At 43.2% G+C, this 18641-nt stretch overlaps 2 protein-coding genes across 3 annotated transcripts in view; both read left to right on the top strand.

The window, feature by feature from the left end:
* Positions 1-515: 515 nt before the first annotated feature.
* LOC110500775 (doublesex- and mab-3-related transcription factor A1) lies at positions 516-2607 on the top strand. The gene is made up of 2 exons (XM_021578306.3): positions 516-1130; positions 1522-2607. The coding sequence occupies exons 1-2, from the start codon at positions 656-658 to the stop codon at positions 2346-2348; spliced, it is 1302 nt and encodes a 433-aa protein (XP_021433981.2). The 5' UTR covers positions 516-655; the 3' UTR covers positions 2349-2607.
* A 1769-nt stretch (positions 2608-4376) lies between these two features.
* The window catches only part of LOC110500776 (glucosidase 2 subunit beta), a 274702-nt gene continuing 260437 nt past the window's right edge, over positions 4377-18641 (top strand). For both annotated transcript variants that reach the window (XM_036958295.2, XM_090214914.1), the window contains exons 1-6: positions 4377-4620; positions 5380-5496; positions 8682-8777; positions 12233-12290; positions 14772-14889; positions 17700-17841. In XM_036958295.2, the coding sequence (XP_036814190.2) occupies positions 4518-4620; positions 5380-5496; positions 8682-8777; positions 12233-12290; positions 14772-14889; positions 17700-17841 (634 nt within the window). In that variant the 5' untranslated portion in view covers positions 4377-4517. The remainder of the gene's footprint in view (positions 4621-5379; positions 5497-8681; positions 8778-12232; positions 12291-14771; positions 14890-17699; positions 17842-18641) is intronic.

The raw sequence follows: 18641 nt of genomic DNA, 5'->3' as shown, positions 1-18641 counted from the left end.
TTATTTTCCAGCAAGGTAAATAATTGTAAAATACAAGAAAAAGTAGTCTGGAGGATTATTTGTCTTTTTGAAAATACAGTATTACTGAATTTTCCCATAAATCAAGACATACCACAACTACACTGAATGACCTGACTTTGTGTTCACAATGCTCCACCACATTATGTTTTCAATTAAAATGTATAATATATAATCATATCGTGTATTAAATATACCGAAACCTAGAAGCATTTTTTTTTAATAATCATTATTTATCTAATACAATATCCTGATAACAGATATACAGTCAATAAAGGAACTTGCCGATTAAAAAAGTAGGCTATAATGTCTTTGATCTAAAAAAAGTTCGAGTAGATTTTTATATCATTTAAGGTGATAGACCATGACATTGTTCTTGACAATAGCTCCAATGAATGAGCTTAGTCAAACCCATTAGACCACTCTTCACCCTTGGCGCATATTCATGAGGGCACGGAAGGGGAAAGGGGTGTGACCGAGGTGCATTATTTCAAGACAAACCACCTGGAGGTGAACAACTTTTAAGCGCAAGAGTTTAGAGTGGCAGAGTCAGTTGGAAGAAGACAGTACACAAACATTGACTGACTTCTAAACTACACTGGACTTTCTGGAGACCTGGTTTACGTCTCCACGCGGAATGGAAGGCAGCATTAGACCGCACGGCTTGGCTGGGCACAGCTCCTCTCCTCTCTCCGTCGGGGGTTTACAGATGCCCGCTTCCCTTCTGCGCCCTCCGCCTCTCTTTCTCCGAGCTGCTGCCTGTAAACCGTCGATGGAGAGGGGCTACCCCCGAACCCCGAAGTGCGCACGGTGCAGGAACCACGGCGTGGTATCCGCTCTGAAAGGCCACAAGCGCTTCTGTCGTTGGAGAGACTGCGTGTGCGCAAAGTGTACCCTGATAGCGGAGAGGCAGCGGGTGATGGCTGCACAGGTGGCACTCAGGAGACAACAGGCGCAGGAGGAGAGCGAGGCCCGGGAGCTCCAGTTCATGTACACCGGCTCCGGGGCGGGGGAGACCGGACTGACCATGGCATCTGGAGTACAGCGATCTGTAAACACCGTGCCAAGAATATCTAGTTATGATGTTTTTGGAACTGAGGACCAAAAAGACGGTGAGTTAGTCCATCGTTACCTGTTGGTATTGAGAGTCGATTTTAAAACAATGTTTGGTCAATTTGATTCATTTGGTTAGTATGGCCGTTTGGTGCTTTATTTGACTTAGACTAAATTGAGATAGGTATTTTACAATGGAAAAGTCCCACTTGCAATTATTGTTCAAACTGTTAAAAAAATATGCTTGAAATTATAGTCTTAAACCGGGTATTTCATACGTGCAAATCGACTTAGATTAACCAATTATTTGTGAAATGATATCTGACCAGTGAGACGTTTTACGCAGCGTTGAAATCAGAAACCTATAGAAAATGCATCCAGTTTGAAAAATTAGACATAACGTCCTATCACATATATCTAATCTAATTCCGTTATTATTTATAATTTCAGATGACAAACTGACCAAGTACAACCTAAACAACGGATTCATGGGCCGAACGTTCTATGCACCTCACACCGCACCACTGTCCTCTCCATTGGGAAAGAACGATACCTCTCCTAATCAAGAGAAAAAACAGACGGTCTTCGACAAGGAGAGTGGCAGTCAGACGGCTGCTTTTGACCACCTGTCAGACCACACAGAGAGCCCACGGTCTCTGTCATCCTCGGACCTCGAGTCGGGCAGCGAGTCCGAGCGGCCCAAGGACTACCCTTCGCTGGAGATTACCGAGCCCGGTTGCGCGTCAAAGGACCGGGACCCCACCGAGGTCATGACCAAGATATTCCCCCATCACAAGCGGGATACTTTGGAATCGGTGGTGAAAACTTGCAAAGGGGACATCGTGAAAGCTATTGAACTAGTTCTTAGCTCCAAAGAGAATAAATGCAACTCGGATAGCGTCGGTCTATCTCTGTCTGTTCACTCAAATGAACCAAGGCCTAATTTTGGACTTCCAGGGGTAGCGTTGGGGGCTCTGGGTACCAAGTCTGCTTTTTCCCCATTGCAAACCACGCCAATAGCTGCCGGAGGCGAAAGTATGTACGGGCTGAGTCCTCGCTTTGGTATTAATCCTTTGCGTCTGGCCTACTCAACCGCAGGTGGTGGCATACCTAATTTCATGTCACCGTATGTGACGTCCGGACTGATGCCAGTTTTTCCATTCCGCCCGCCGTTGGACTATTCTTTCCCGGGCATGATGCGAGACCTCTCCTATCTCCAAAGTAAAGACTCCCTATGTAACACCGGCATATACTCTCGTATAAATCATGAGAAATAATTTTGGTTCAAGCAACAAAACACACGTAGATAAAATGCCCCCCCAAAAAACAAAACAGTTGGACTATTTATCAAACTGCTGTGTAACTTCTTTTACAGGTTGTCTTGTCTGATTGAAAGTACTTTTGGGGAGGTGATTATGCAAATAATGTTATCACATATGTCTTAAAACATTTTCAGTGTCTTTACAATTCCAATATATTTTTTGAAACTGTACATTTTGTAAAGTTTGTGTCTTAAATAAAACACATCAAATGAAAGCTTTGTTGTATACTTTGTTGTATAACCATGAGAAATATCAGCAGACCTGCTGAGGCTTCGAATTATATGAAGTTCTTTCACGGTTGTATATTCCAGTTATATTTTGCAAAATCAAGCATAATTCAAATATCCCAACATTTGAACCTATCCTATGCATAAAAAAAACGAATGAATTCTGAAACGAATCAAAGTTGGACACAGAACCTGCTCTCCATATCGAGTTCCGGAACCTGATGCTCCCCATATCGAGTTCCGGAACCTGATGCTCCCCATATCGAGTTCCGGAACCTGCAGCTTGGAGCAAGTGTAATTGTCATTATACTACCTTCAAAGGCAAATTATAACATAACTTAACAACACAATAACATACATTCATATCAATAATTCACTCTTTAAAAAAAAAAATCCATTAGTTCCTGCCAAGGAGGAAGCTACTCTTCCTGGGGTTTATTATGGATCCCCATTAGTTCCTGCCAAGGAGGCAGCTACTCTTCCTGGGGTTTATTATGGATCCCCATTAGTTCCTGCCAAGGCAGCAGCTACTCTTCCTGGGGTTTATTATGGATCCCCATTAGTTCCTGCCAAGGCAGCAGCTACTCTTCCTGGGGTCCAGCAAAAATTAAGGCAGTAATATACATTTTACAACAGATTTCACAAAGCATTAAGTGTGTGCCCTCAGGCCACTACTCTAATACAACCCACAATCCAGGTGTATGTGTGTGTACAGTGTGAATGCTATGTGTTTGTATGTGTGTTTCTACCTGTGTGTGTGACTCTTCACAGTCCTCACTGTTTTTTCGTCAATCTGATTTGACTGCTTGCGTGAATTACTTGATGTGGAATAGAGTTCCATGTAGCCATGGCTCTATGTATACAGAACAAAAATATAATTTCAACACACATAATTTTCAAAGATATTACTGAATTACAGTTCATATAAGGAAATAATAGATTGATAGAGATATAGATATAGATAGATAGATATACTGTGGAATATTTAGAGTATTTACCTCTGGTGTACTGGATGGATTGTAATAGTTATATAACTCCTCTTTGTTCTGTGACTAACATCATCTTATTTTTTTATAATTTAGTTTTAAAAGCTTAAAATTAATTGTCATATGTTGTTTGTCATATGTTTTTTTTTTTTGTGAGACAGTCAGAGACACAAATAGCTATCCGCCAGTCTCCACAAAGCAGATCACCAGTCAATGGATAAGTTCTATTGAGGTGGCAGTGTAGCCAAGTGGTTAGAGCGTTGGACTAGTAACTGAAAAGGTTGCAAGTTCAAATCCTCGAGCGGACGTTTTGCCCCTGAACAGGCAGTTGACCCACTGTTCCTAGGCCGTCATTGAAAATAAGTGTTTGTTCTTCACTGACTTGCCTAGTAAAATAAAGGTAAACTTTGATTAATAATTTGTAAATTAAACAGTCAATTAATTAGATAGCCTATCAGTCAATGTAGACTTTCTAAGTTTATATTGCTTGATTGCAAACATATCAGTCAGTCAAGAACAAATTCTTATTTTCAATGACGGCCTAGGAACAGTGGTTTAACTGCCTGTTCAGGGCAGAACGGCAGATTTGTACCTTGTCAGCTTGGGGATTTGAACTTGCAGCCTTCCGGTTACTAGCCCAACACTGTAACCACTAGGCTACCCTGCCTTATATTGCTTGATTACAAACATATTTTGTCTGTGTTAAATACATTAATGCAAGTTTTAAAATATTCACATTTTACAGTGGGGCTTTTATTTTGAAACGTAGACGGTAAAATCCATGCACATGTCACGTCACATGACCATGTTTCAGGAAGCGCTGATAGTTCACTGGGAAATGTTAAACCAGTTTGCTAGTTTTTGAGTGTAAAGAGCATCTTAACTGCTTTGCAGCCCTCTCTAAGAGAGTAATGTTCACAAACTGTTCCCTCGGACATTGTCATATTATCATTGCTGTGGTTCTTTGGTCCATTTGTGTAGACTCGCGGAAAATCAGAGGAATTTCTTTATCGTGTAAGTCTTTCCCGAAGTAAACAAATATTATTCTGTTGCAAGATTAGCCACATAGCCTGGATTAGCTAGTAAACAAAGCAGCCTCTTAGCACATCTTTACAATACTTGCATGTTTTTTTACCAAACTAGGCCTACAGAACTTGTTGCTCTAGCTAACGATAGCTATCTAATTAGTTTGACAATATTACAACATTTGAATTATCCTTTGCTTTTTCCCAAGTGTTGTGACTGTCAACAAATCAAATCATATTTTATGGGTCACATACACATATTTAGCAGATGTTATTGCGGGTGTAGCGAAATGCACCTGTCATTGAATCACACATTCACTCTGGCTATAGGCGAACTATAACATGCAGTAATGTTTTGAATGCTTTTAGAATAGAGTAGAATATACATCTTTATTTTTTTTATTTGCATGGATATTGTGTCAGCCCGGAGATATTTGAACCGGCAACCCCCTCGTTATGTGGTCCATCTCTCTAACCTACCGCCGACCCCAACACGAGCTGGAAAGTCAATACCGTATGAGACTGTTAACAAATTATGATTAATTAAGACAGTGTGGTGAACATAAAGTGGCAGAAGGGGTATCCATTTTGATTCCCCCCCCCCCCCCCCATTGGGGAGACATGGGTGGTCTGTAAAGCAGATGTGTTAACCACTAGACAAACCCAAGTTTGTGAGTCAATAATGTCAACACATCACACACGCACATGACGATTTCCCCCCCCCCCTTTGCTCTCTCCCTTTTAACAGATAAGAGGTTTTATAGAGAGAGAAAGTCCTTCCTGTGTATCGATGGGTCTAAAATGATCCCTTTTGACCAGGTGAATGACGACTACTGCGACTGTATGGATGGATCAGATGAACCAGGTAAAAGAGGCTCGTGGTACAGGTTTCCCCTAATCACAAACAGAAGATCCCGGGGCCTTTATTCATAAAGGGTCTCAGAGTAGAAGTGCTGTTCTAGGATCAGGTCCCCCTTCTTTCCATGTAATCTTAGTCCATTACGACAATAAAATGCTAAACTGATCCTAGATCAGTCCTACAATGAATTACTTTAACCATTAGGAGGATAATGATTTTTTTCTGATCCTGGACCAACAGTTAAAGGGCAACTTTGATCAACTCCAACAAAGAGGGGATACAGCTGTAAACAGGTGTCATTGTGCATGACAAAGGCTATACTTCACATTGTCACGATGATGAGTCGAATAACTTTTGTACACCTGAAGTCACCTTTCAGATCACAGGTACAGTATACAGATGAAGCAAAAAAAAACTGCAGTGAACTGGTAGAATGACTCCGTCACATAGACCATCTTCAAGACATTCTGTAGGCATGTAGCCAAATCGCTGTATTCTAGGACATGTAAGGGTGATTGATTGCTGGCCGGTTATAAAATCTAATCAAATTTCATCTTGTCTTTAAGTTTGGTACAATCAATGACTTTCAGATATTTCAATGGGTTGACTTTATAATGTAATTGAAGTCCTTGTTTAGAGGTGGTAAGTTACCCGTGGTAAGTGGGTGGTAAAACCATGATTTACCTGGCTGGTGTAGTGATAGAGGAGGGTCTAAGTGTGTCTATACATCAGGTGTACATGAGCAGGGAGTACAACGAGTGTAGGGAGACAAGCAGTGCTCTTACACTGACTAGATAACAGCTCTACTGATTCTTGGCGATCCCTGGTTTTGATTTAGTTTATATTAATGTATAAATATTATAATATAATATATTCACACTTGCTGAGATTTCAGGTTCTCGTGAGTTTCTTTGAACTCAAGGAACTAGGTTGCAAGCGGAAATAAAATCAGGGGTGTCAAACTCATTTTTTTTTTTGTTGCCCCGGGGGACTGCATTCGATCATTGATAGACAAACCTTTTTCAGGTCTTGCCATAGATTTTCAAGCTGATTTAAGTCAAAACTGTAACTCTGCCACTCAAGGACATTCACTGTCTTCTTGGTAAGCAAGTCCAGTGTAGATTTGGCCTTGGGTTTTTAGATTGTTGTCCTGCTGAAAGGTGAATTCATCTCCCAGTCTCTGTTGGAATGCATACTGAACCAGGTTTTCCATAAGAATTTTACCTGTGCTTAGCTCCATTACGTTGATATTTTATCCTGGAAAACTCCTCAGTCCTTAATGACTACAAGCATACCCATAACATGATGCAGCCACCACTATGCTTGAACATATGGAGAGTGGTACTTATCACTGTGTTGTATTGGATTTGCCCCAAACATAACACTTTGTATTCAGGACAAAAAATGAATTGCTTTGCCACATTTGTTTCAGTATTACTTTAGTGCCTGCTTTGTAATATTTATATTCTGTACAGGATTCCTTATTTTCACTCGGTCAATTAGGTTAGTATTGTGGAGTAACTACAATATTGTTGACCCATCCTCAGTTTTCTCCTATCACAGCCATTAAACTGTTTGAAAGTCACCATTGGCCTCATGTTGAAATCTCTGAGTGGTTTCCTTCCTCTCCTGCAACTAAGTTAAGAAGGACGCCTGTATCTTTGTAGTGACTGGGTGTATTGATACACCATCCGCAGTGTAATTAATAATTTCAACATAATCAAGGGGATATTCAATGTATGCTTTTCCGATTTTTACCCATCTACCAATAGGTGCCCTTCTTTGTGAGGCCATTGGAAAACATTGCTGGCCTTTGTGGTTGAATCTGTGTTTGAAATTTGCTGCTCGACTGAGGGACCTTACAGATAATTGTATGTGTGGGGGGTACAGAGATTCAACAATCATGTTAAACACTATTTTTGCACACAGAGTCCATGCAACTTATTATGTGACTTGTTAAGCACATTTTTACTCCTGAACTTATTCAGGCTTGCCATAACAAAGGGGTTGAATACTTATTGACTCAAGACATCTCAGCTTTTAATTTTTATATATATATATATATATATATTTTTTTTTTTTTCTCAGAAAATTTAATTCCACATTGACATTATGGGGGTACTGTGTTTAGGCCAGCGACCAAACATATCACTTTAATCCATTTTAAATTCAGGCTGTAACGCAACAAAATGTGGGAAAAGTCCAGGGGTGTGAATACTTTCTGAAGGCACTGTATTTTAGGGATTATTATCGAGCCTGACACAGTCAAAAAACTGTATTGTTTGTATCATTTTTTTTTTTTACATTTTAAGGAATATTCCGTTTGTTTCCGTCCCATTCCCCCCCCCCCCCCCCCCCCGCCCCCCTTTTATTTTTCAACTCGGTCCGTCCGCTGGCCAGATTGGACCCAGTCCGTATGTTTGACACCTCTGTACTAAATGAATCTACTGGCACAATATGTTGTTATAGAGTGAATCTTTAGGCCAGACATATTTTTTTATTAAATATTTAACAAATTTCACTTTTGAAAAAGTGAGGCGATCGAGCGAAACATTTTATTATTATTATTTTTTTAAGATTAAAAAGTAAAAGTCATTATAGCAACCCCAGTTCTACACCTAGCGACCTAATCAGGATGTTCTTTAGGGAGGCTAAAAGAGGCATAATACCACCATAATTATTTTATTGGAACTATAGGACATCATTTAAAAAAATTAGTACAACTTTTCACTTCTTCAGATTTATATTTCCTTTTTAAAAAAAAAACATTTAAACATTCAATTACATCTGTATCGCCTTATTATTATGTGATTGAAAAGTGGGGCTTTGGAAGTTTGTTTGTTTTCAATGAACACATTCAGTACGACTCATCTAACCATCTGCCCCTTGCAAATCTGGTCTGGTCCCAGAAATGAAACATCCATGTGATTATTTGCTGAACACTGCCACCCGAAGGGTGACTGTGGAAGTGCATGCATTTTCCTTCACAACCCCATTCAAGTTTTAACTTTTAATGTCACGTGCACAAGGATAGGGAAATGCCTTTTCTTGCAAGCTTCATATGAAGTATTAAAATCAGATGAGCTGGTTCGACATGAATTATTATTCCATTGAAAATATGCTTCCAATGATTACCGTAGTAATGACATGAAGTCATCACAGACTTACCTTTGAACTTTGCCCTCTTTTAGGCACTGCGGCCTGTCCTACCGGCCGATTCTACTGCACCAACCTCGGCTACCGCTCTCACTACATACCATCTTCACGTGTCAATGATGGCATCTGCGGTAAAGTTTTCCCTATTGTGCATGGCTAGCAAACTGTAGTGTACTGCACTGTAATGTAATGTACTGTAATATACTGCACTATACTGTACTTAACTGTAATGTACTCCACTGCAATGTACTGCACTGGAATGTACTGTAATGTACTGCACTGTAATGCATTGTAATCTACTGTAATGTACTGCACAGCAGTCTACTGTAATGTACTAAACTCTACTGTAATGTACTGCACAGCAGTCTACTGTAATGTACTAAACTCTACTGTAATGTACTGCACTGTAATGTACTGTAATGTACTGCACTGTAATGCATTGTACTCTACTGTAATGTACTGCACAGCAGTCTACTGTAATGTACTGTACTCTACTGTAATGTGCTGTACTCTACTGTAATGTACTGTACTCTACTGTAATGTACTGTAATGTAATGTACTGTAATGTACTGCACTGTAATGCATTGTACTCTACTGTAATGTACTGCACAGCAGTCTACTGTAATGTACTAAACTCTACTGTAATGTACTGCACTGTAATGTACTGTAATGTACTGCACTGTAATGCATTGTACTCTACTGTAATGTACTGCACAGCAGTCTACTGTAATGTACTGTACTCTACTGTAATGTGCTGTACTCTACTGTAATGTACTGTACTCTACTGTAATGTGATGTACTGTACTGTACTGTAATGTACTGTACTGTAGAGTAATCTACTGTAATGTACTCTACTGTAATGTACTGTACTCTACTGTAATGTACTGTAATGTAATGTACTGTAATATACTGTAATGTAATGTACTGTACTCTACTGTAATGTACTGCAATGTAATGTACTGTACTCTACTGTAATGTAATGTACTGTACTCTACTGTAATGTACTGTTCTGTAATGTAGTCTACTGTACTGTACTGTAATGTACTGTACTCTACTGTAATGTACTGTACTCTACTGTAATGTACTGTACTCTAATGTAATGTACTGTACTCTACTGTAATGTACTGTACTCTACTGTAATGTACTGTACTCTACTGCAATGTACTCTACTGTAATGTACTGTACTCTACTGTAATGTACTGTAATGTAATGTACTGTACTCTACTGTAATGTACTGTAATGTAATGTACTGTAATGTACTGTACTATACTGTAATGTACTGTACTGTAATGTACTGTACTGTAATGTACTGTACTCTACTGTAATGTAATGTACTGTACTCTACTGTAATGTACTGTAATGTACTGTACTCTACTGTAATGTACTGTACTCTACTGTAATGTACTGTACTGTACTGTAATGTACTGTACTCTACTGTACTCTACTGTAATGTACTGTACTCTACTGTAATGTGCTCTACTGTAATGTACTGTACTCTACTGTAATGTACTGTACTCTACTGTAATGTACTGTACTCTACTGTAATGTACTGTACTCTACTGTAATGTGCTCTACTGTAATGTACTGTACTCTACTGTAATGTACTGTACTCTACTGTAATGTACTGTACTGTACTGTAATGTACTGTACTCTACTGTACTCTACTGTAATGTACTGTACTCTACTGTAATGTGCTCTACTGTAATGTACTGTAATGTACTGTACTCTACTGTATTAACCAGATTAGACTATATACACGTTGAATCCATTTGTTACAGCTTTACTGCCTTTACTTTATTAAGCCAGTCATGCTCTTGTGTAAATGTTGATTAGGTAGTTCAAAGACCAAGGCTTAGTTATTTACAATCATCTTGTGATCCTTCACATTGATGCCAAGGACTGCTACTGAACGGGCCACACTGTTGTTTAAACTAGACTACCAACGTCAGCCGTGACTACAGTGGGCTCCACTCCAGTAGGAAGAACACTGTCTCAGTGATGTCCCACTGGTTGGCTCTTCTCTTTGAGAACACATTTTGAATGCTGTCAAAGATTGACATCTTGGAAGTTGTTCTACTCGCTGCCATTCCCTTTAGTTGAGGAAACAAACTGAGATAAAGAGGCAAAACAGTAAACAAGACCCCCCCCCCCCCCCCTTTTCCTCCTCTCCCTTCTCCCCCTCGCCCGCTCTTCACCTTGAACAGCATTCTGTCTTCATCCTCAATTCCCCCCCTCGCCCCCTCCTCTACCTCGTCTCCTTGAACAGCATTCTGTTTTCAACCTCAAAACCCACCCCTCTTTCCCTTGAACAGCATTCTGTCTTCATCCTCAAGCCCCCCCTCCTCCTCTACCTCTCCTCTCTCTCCTCCTCTACCTCTCCTCTCTCTCCTCTCTCTCCTCCTCTCTCGTCTCTCTCCTCCTCTACCTCTCCTCTCTCTCCTCCTCTCTCGTCTCTCTCCTCCTCTACCTCTCCTCTCTCTCCTCTCTCCTCTCTCTCCTCTCTCCCCTCCTCTACCTCCTCTCCTCTCTCTCCCCTCTCCTCTCTCCTCTCTCCTCCTCTCTCTCCTCTACCTCTCCTCCTCTCTCTCCTCTCCTCTCTCTCTCTCTCCTCTACCTCTCCTCTCTCTCCTCCTCTACCTCTCCTCCTCTCCTCTCCTCTCTCTCCTCCTCTCTCTCCTCTCTCATCCTCTACCTCTCCTCCTCTCTCTCCTTCTCTCACCTCCTCTACCTCACCTTCTCTCTCCTCCTCTACCTCTCCTCCTCTCTCTCCTCTATCTCTCCTCCTCTCTCTCCTCCTCTACCTCTCCTCCTCTCTCTCCTCTACCTCTCCTCCTCTCTCTCCTCTCTCCTCCTCTACCTCTCCTCCTCTCTCTCTCTCTCCTCTCTCTCCTCCTCTACCTCTCTCTCCTCCTCCTCCTCCTGGCGTGTGAAGCCTGCTGCTGTAAATCCTTTAATTAGATCATTTTTTTGTCCCCCCTTCCCTCTTGTCTCTGAGCGCTGCAAGCTTTCAAAGAAATGGAACGTTTCCCGTTATCGCTTCCCCCCCTCCCCGTCACAGGCTTTCCTGGCTGTTTGTGATGGCACGCGGCAGCGGCAGGCGATGGAGAAAAAGAAGGAACTAAGGGAGGGAGGGGTTTAGTGTCTGACTCCGGTAGCATTTTACCTTCTCATCCTCCCGCCTTGCATGGAGCCACTTAGAGTTGGTGGTTTGTCCTCTCGGCTCAGTGAGAGCTTTTAACCGTGTCGGGCTCTGGCACTCTAGCTACTGCTCAACCAATGGGATACCAGCGTAATTGAGGAATTTCCAACTGTGACCGCTCTCGTGGCCTCTGGTCGCTCCCTGGCAAGTCCCGGGAATTAAATCCGACCTAGCTAAGTAGTAGTTATTTTGTCAGGTGCTGAACATAGCTGTAGGCATCAGCAGATTGGGATTTTTTAAATGCCTGTATTTCAATGATCAATAAGAACGCACAAGAGAAGTTTCAGAGGTCAATGTGGCACTCTTGTCTTTGTTGAGATCTCTTGTTCTTGTGTACCTCATTGATTTGCCTGGTGTGTAAATGCCTTTTACCGTTCTTCCCTCCAGACTGCTGTGACGCTTCAGATGAGTACAGAAGTCAAACGCCTTGCCAAAACACATGCAGGTCAGTTGGACGGGGGAGTCCGTACTTCTAAAATCATACACCTTAGTTCAGGGGTGGACACCTGCTTGTTTTCTTTTCATTTGGCGCTTATCTGATAGCTCAGAGTAGACACCCCTGGTTGCCCAGGTCTATTCCAGAGTAGACACCCCTGGTTGCCCAGGTCTATTCCAGAGTAGACACCCCTGGTTGCCCAAGTCTATTCCAGAGTAGACACCCCTGGTTGCCCAGGTCTATTCCAGAGTAGACACCCCTGGTTGCCCAAGTCTAGCCCAGAGTAGACACCCCTCGTTGCCCAGGTCTAGCCCAGAGTAGACACCCCTGGTTGCCCAGGTCTAGCCCAGAGTAGATACCCCTGGTTGCCCAGGTCTATTCCAGAGTAGACACCCCTGGTTGCCCAGGTCTATTCCAGAGTAGACACCCCTGGTTGCCCAGGTCTATTCCAGAGTAGACACCCCTGGTTGCCCAGGTCTATTCCAGAGTAGACACCCCTGCTTGCCCAGGTCTAGCCCAGAGTAGACACCCCTGGTTGCCCAGGTCTAGCCCAGAGTAGACACCCCTGGTTGCCCAGGTCTATTCCAGAGTAGACACCCCTGGTTGCCCAGGTCTATTCCAGAGTAGACACCCCTGGTTGCCCAGGTCTAGCCCAGAGTAGATACCCCTGGTTGCCCAGGTCTATTCCAGAGTAGACACCCCTGGTTGCCCAGGTCTATTCCAGAGTAGACACCCCTGGTTGCCCAGGTCTAGCCCAGAGTAGACACCCCTGGTTGCCCAGGTCTAGCTTAGAGTAGACACCCCTGGTTGCCCAGGTCTAGCTTAGAGTAGACACCCCTGGTTGCCCAGATCTAGCTTAGAGTAGACACCCCTGGTTGCCCAGATCTAGCTTAGAGTAGACACCCCTGGTTGCCCAGGTCTATCTTAGAGTAGACACCCCTGGTTGCCCAGATCTAGCTTAGAGTAGACACCCCTGGTTGCCCAGGTCTATTCCAGAGTAGACACCCCCGGTTGCCCAGGTCTAGCTTAGAGTAGACACTCCTGGTTGCCCAGGTCTAGCTTAGAGTAGACACTCCTGGTTGCCCAGGTCTAGCTTAGAGTAGACACCCCTGGTTGCCCAGGTCTAGATCAGAGTAGTCACCTCTGGTTGCCCAGATCTAGCTTAGAGTAGACACCCCTGGTTGCCCAGGTCTATTCCAGAGTAGACACCCCTGGTTGCCCAGGTCTAGCTTAGAGTAGACACCCCTGGTTGCCCAGGTCTAGCTTAGAGTAGACACCCCTGGTTGCCCAGGTCTAGCCCAGAGTAGACACCCCTGGTTGCCCAGGTCTAGCCCAGAGTAGACACCCCTGGTTGCCCAGGTCTAGCCTAGAGTAGACACCCCTGGTTGCCCAGGTCTAGCTCTAAATCATTTGCTGTGGTGTACTGTGATCATTTGGAGCTGGAATGTGTTCCCATTGGCATGCCATCCGACATCCCAATTGAAAGCACCTGTTTGAAATGGATATTATTATTTTTTTGGTATGAATAGCCGAATAAATGTTCCTGTTGTCCTGACCGTTCCGTAGACACGTGTGTAGGGGATCAGAGCCTGTTGGGCCTACGTGACAATGATAACCAGTGGACCTTTCTCATACTGAATGTTAGCACCAGGGGGCGTGTTGTCACTGTGCTAGAGACTGAGGGCTGTGTTGACATAATATGATTCCTTTAGCAACTCAACCCTTAATGTGAATACATCATGGATAACAAGAGTTCAATAGCCACCACCTCATTGGCTTCTCATTTTGCCGTCTTATTGTGCTTGTTGTTCACCAACTAGAAGTAGAATGGATAAGAACAACAGCAGCCTCTCAGTTAAATTGAGACGTTGTGGATATTTTCCTTCGGGATAATTGGTTCGTTCCCAAACGTCTGAACAACCCTTTTAGATTTGGTGTCAAAACAACGAAAGGGCTCTAATTCCACTTAAGAAATGCTTGAAAGGAAAAAAATATTATTTAAATATATATATATATATATACGAGGTGCGCGTACATTTTTCACAAGGATACTATTTAGCTAGACTCTCTTATGACTCCCAAGTCAAAGCATAGCCACAACCTCAATTAGTAAAACACCCCTAATTGCATTGATGTTCATTGCCACGACTAGCACATGGGTACACCTTTGGCAAACACAAGCACCAATATAGGTTTCATTCAATTTAATTATGCCATATGCCTCAAAACTGCAAACAAACTCAAATATCATACCTAATTTTCGACCTCACAACCTCCTACCCTCTACTGTATCTCGGGCAAGTATCTGCTCTTCCACAGAATCCTCCTCTAGCTCATGTACCAAATTATTTTCCCGTTTGGACTGGGGGAGAACACTGTGAGCCCTCCAGAATTGGCCCATGGCATCACTGTTAGAAGGGGACGGGAGGTGTCCGTGGAGACGACAGACGGTGGGTTTTTCTCAGTAGTGACAGTAGTACTTTCTTCCAGGAATCTGGGACAGAGGGAGCGAGCGGAGGTGGAGGGCCAGACGAGGGTCCTGGGTGAGAGGCTGAGACTCAAGCAGCTGCTGATTGAGGAAGGCGTCCTCACCTGGCGGGAGAAACAGGTAGATATAGCAGTGGTAATATACACTGGGGCTCCCTGTCTGACCGTCACCCAGGGAAATCAGTGTGTTCCTACCCTGCCCAAATCCTCCACGTCTCCTAGACATATAGTTGATACCGGAATACATGTTGCAACCATGCCACGTGTTGCTATGGTTACTGTTTAAACTAGCACCTACCCTAATGTATGTACATGCCTAACTACTAACACAATGTTATAACAGCTGTCATGCTTAGTACCACCACCACCACTACTACTACAACCATCCATAATCACTCACATCCACCATACTTAGCCGACTACGATGACACGCAGTAGTCAGCCGACTACGATGACACGGAATAGTCAGCCGACTACGATGACACGCAGTAGTCAGCCGACTACGATGACACGCAGTAGTCAGCCGACTACGATGACACGGAATAGTCAGCCGACTACGATGACACGGAATAGTCACGGAATAGTCAGCCGACTACGATGACACGGAATAGTCACGGAATAGTCAGCCGACTACGATGACACGCAGTAGTCAGCCGACTACGATGACACGCAGTAGTCAGCCGACTACGATGACACGGAATAGTCAGCCGACTACGATGACACGGAATAGTCAGCCGACTACGATGACACGGAATAGTCAGCCGACTACGATGACACGGAATAGTCAGCCGACTACGATGACACGGAATAGTCAGCCGACTACGATGACACGGAATAGTCACGGAATAGTCAGCCGACTACGATGACACGGAATAGTCACGGAATAGTCAGCCGACTACGATGACACGGAATAGTCAGCCGACTACGATGACACGGAATAGTCAGCCGACTACGATGACACGCAGTAGTCAGCCGACTACGATGACACGGAATAGTCAGCCGACTACGATGACACGGAATAGTCAGCCGACTACGATGACACGGAATAGTCACGGAATAGTCAGCCGACTACGATGACACGGAATAGTCAGCCGACTACGATGACACGGAATAGTCAGCCGACTACGATGACACGGAATAGTCAGCCGACTACGATGACACGGAATAGTCAGCCGACTACGATGACACGGAATAGTCAGCCGACTACGATGACACGGAATAGTCAGCCGACTACGATGACACGGAATAGTCAGCCGACTACGATGACACGCAGTAGTCAGCCGACTACGATGACACGGAATAGTCAGCCGACTACGATGACACGGAATAGTCAGCCGACTACGATGACACGGAATAGTCAGCCGACTACGATGACACGCAGTAGTCAGCCGACTACGATGACACGGAATAGTCAGCCGACTACGATGACACGGAATAGTCAGCCGACTACGATGACACGGAATAGTCACGGAATAGTCAGCCGACTACGATGACACGGAACAGTCAGCCGACTCAGTCGCAACACAGATGCACACACAGACACCCTCCTCTGATTGCCAGCTGACAGGCTTCTTATACCCAGGGCACGTTTCGTTGAATATTTCGGGTCAATGTTCTGTTTCTGTGTGTAGGTGATTGACAGATCCAGGCTTGTACAACCCCCTGCCCCTACTGCAGTTCTTGATCCTCTGTTCTGAATGTGTCTCTGTTGATATGGCAGAGTGCTTTAGGGGCTACTCCTAGGAACCTTACACAATGACCCCAAGGGAACCTATCCTGAGGGGAAACTGTTAGAACACCAGAGCTTTTAGAGACATTACTGGAATAATGTATCCTATTGGAATTGTGCACATCTTTTTTTCATGTTGAGTCAACAGTTCTTTCCAGCGTACTGAATAAATCATATGTTGTATTATGTTTCTGTTTTGATTTACAAAAAGAATGAGGACTAGATTGAATGACAGTACATACCGTAAAAGAGAATGAAGGACATTCCAACTTTTTTTGTAAATCTCCCATCAAAGTTTGCCACCAAAATAATATGGTTTTTAGTCTTGTGTCGGTTGATGGTAGCTACTCATGCTAGCATGTTAGCACTTAGGCTAGTTGTTTAGGCTTTAAGTTTGATAATGTAGTCTGGAGGCACTTGTTTACCCAGACAGTGCTATACATTGGAGCAGGTATGCTCGGCGCTAACTCAAAATGGACTCCATAAATCACTCTGGCTGCTGAATGTGGATAAGGAAGGAACATACCCCAGAAAGCTAGTCATCCCTATCGTAACCACAGCTCTAGAATTCATCATTGCATTATGAGAAACTCTCAGAGGGGATATTTGAAAGTAATATACACACACACACACACACACACGTTTTGTTCATTAATTGGACTATTACAGAGAGTGATGATAGTCTATGCTTCTCTGTCATTCAGTGTCATTTTGGTGCCACGGCAACACAGCCTGGCGCTGGTGATTTAAATAGTCCATTGTGAAGGCCTCTCTGCTTTTACAGCGGAGCTGCTGCTGTGAATACAGAAAGACGGAGAGAGAGAGAGAGAGAAAATAACTGAATAGGAGGCTCAATACTTGAGATTCATCATTAAATCCATTCAGGCCCCACTCTTTAAATGAATGAGATACAATTTAAGGAGTTGTACATTTGCACCCACTCCATCACTTCCATGACTTCTACACAACACATTTTGCCCCCCCCCCCCCCCCCACCACCTCTTTCCTTTTCATACAGCGAAACATGCACAGAAAGGTTTTCATGCTTGACCATTATGTTGGCCCGAGATATACCGTCTTAACTTTTATTTAGTAACGTAATAAATGTGTGATGCGCTGTAATGTTACGTTAGGTTGCCATATGGGGCTTATGTGTTGCGTTGAGTTGAGGATGTCTTCCATTTTGTCTTCCGTCTCCTCAGGCCCAGCTTCGCGACCTGCAGCGGGTCTCTGACGACCTACAGACCCAACTGGATGACCTCAGGAAGGAGGAGGCAAGGAGGAAGGAGGAGGCAGACGCACTCAGAGAGCGGGAGATAGGGGCACGGGAAACGGCGGACAACAGTAAGTGTCATGACAACCAATAGAGTAGTGACAGGGGTGGGGCTACACGGACAGCGATTGTTAGGCCAGTGCTGTGGGGTCAAGCTTCCATATAAGGTAATAGTAGGTTGTTGTCAGAGTAACGGGTCGTGCTCCATTCTTTGATGGAAGTGAACCCCAACTCTGCAGGGCCGCATTTAGGGTGACATATTGGAGGGCCACAGTTAGGACGAGGTGTGTTTTAAAAACGGGTGCTTTCCGCATCGTAGAAATATGTATATCGGAATGCTGACTAACAGCATATTTTCATACGACTTCCTTCCTGTACATCCTCTTGATGTTGGAGGGACAAGTTTACTCTGAGTCATAGGGAATATTCCCTTACCACAGTGTGAGTAGGGTTGGAAAGCTACTGGGTAATTTATCAAAGTTACCCGAATCGTCAGTAATTTTGGTAGAAAACAGAAAATCTTTGGCAATCTATCATAACTTTGGTAATTTAATATATAGTATTCATCAATATCTGTGTCCATATGGTTCAAGTGAAAATAGCCAAATTTAATGAGAAAAAAAAAGCATAGAATCAACAAAATAAATGGTCCAACTATTGACTTTTTTCAACACTGTTTTGACGGCAAAACATTTGCATATTTACATAATAAAAAATATTTGCAGGATATGTCATACTGAAATATTAAACACCAGTGGTATTCACTAAGATAATGGTTCATGTTCAGGATAATGTTTTACTGCTTTCTCATTCTATTTGAATGATTTGATTATATTTTACATGTGATAAGGCCACGAAGAAGAACAGAGAT

Source organism: Oncorhynchus mykiss, chromosome 21 (assembly GCF_057628025.1).
Source record: "Oncorhynchus mykiss isolate SJ-2025 chromosome 21, ASM5762802v1, whole genome shotgun sequence".
NCBI lineage: Eukaryota > Metazoa > Chordata > Actinopteri > Salmoniformes > Salmonidae > Oncorhynchus > Oncorhynchus mykiss.
Note: the sequence above shows the minus strand (reverse complement) of the source record. Positions and strands in the feature narration are given on the sequence as shown.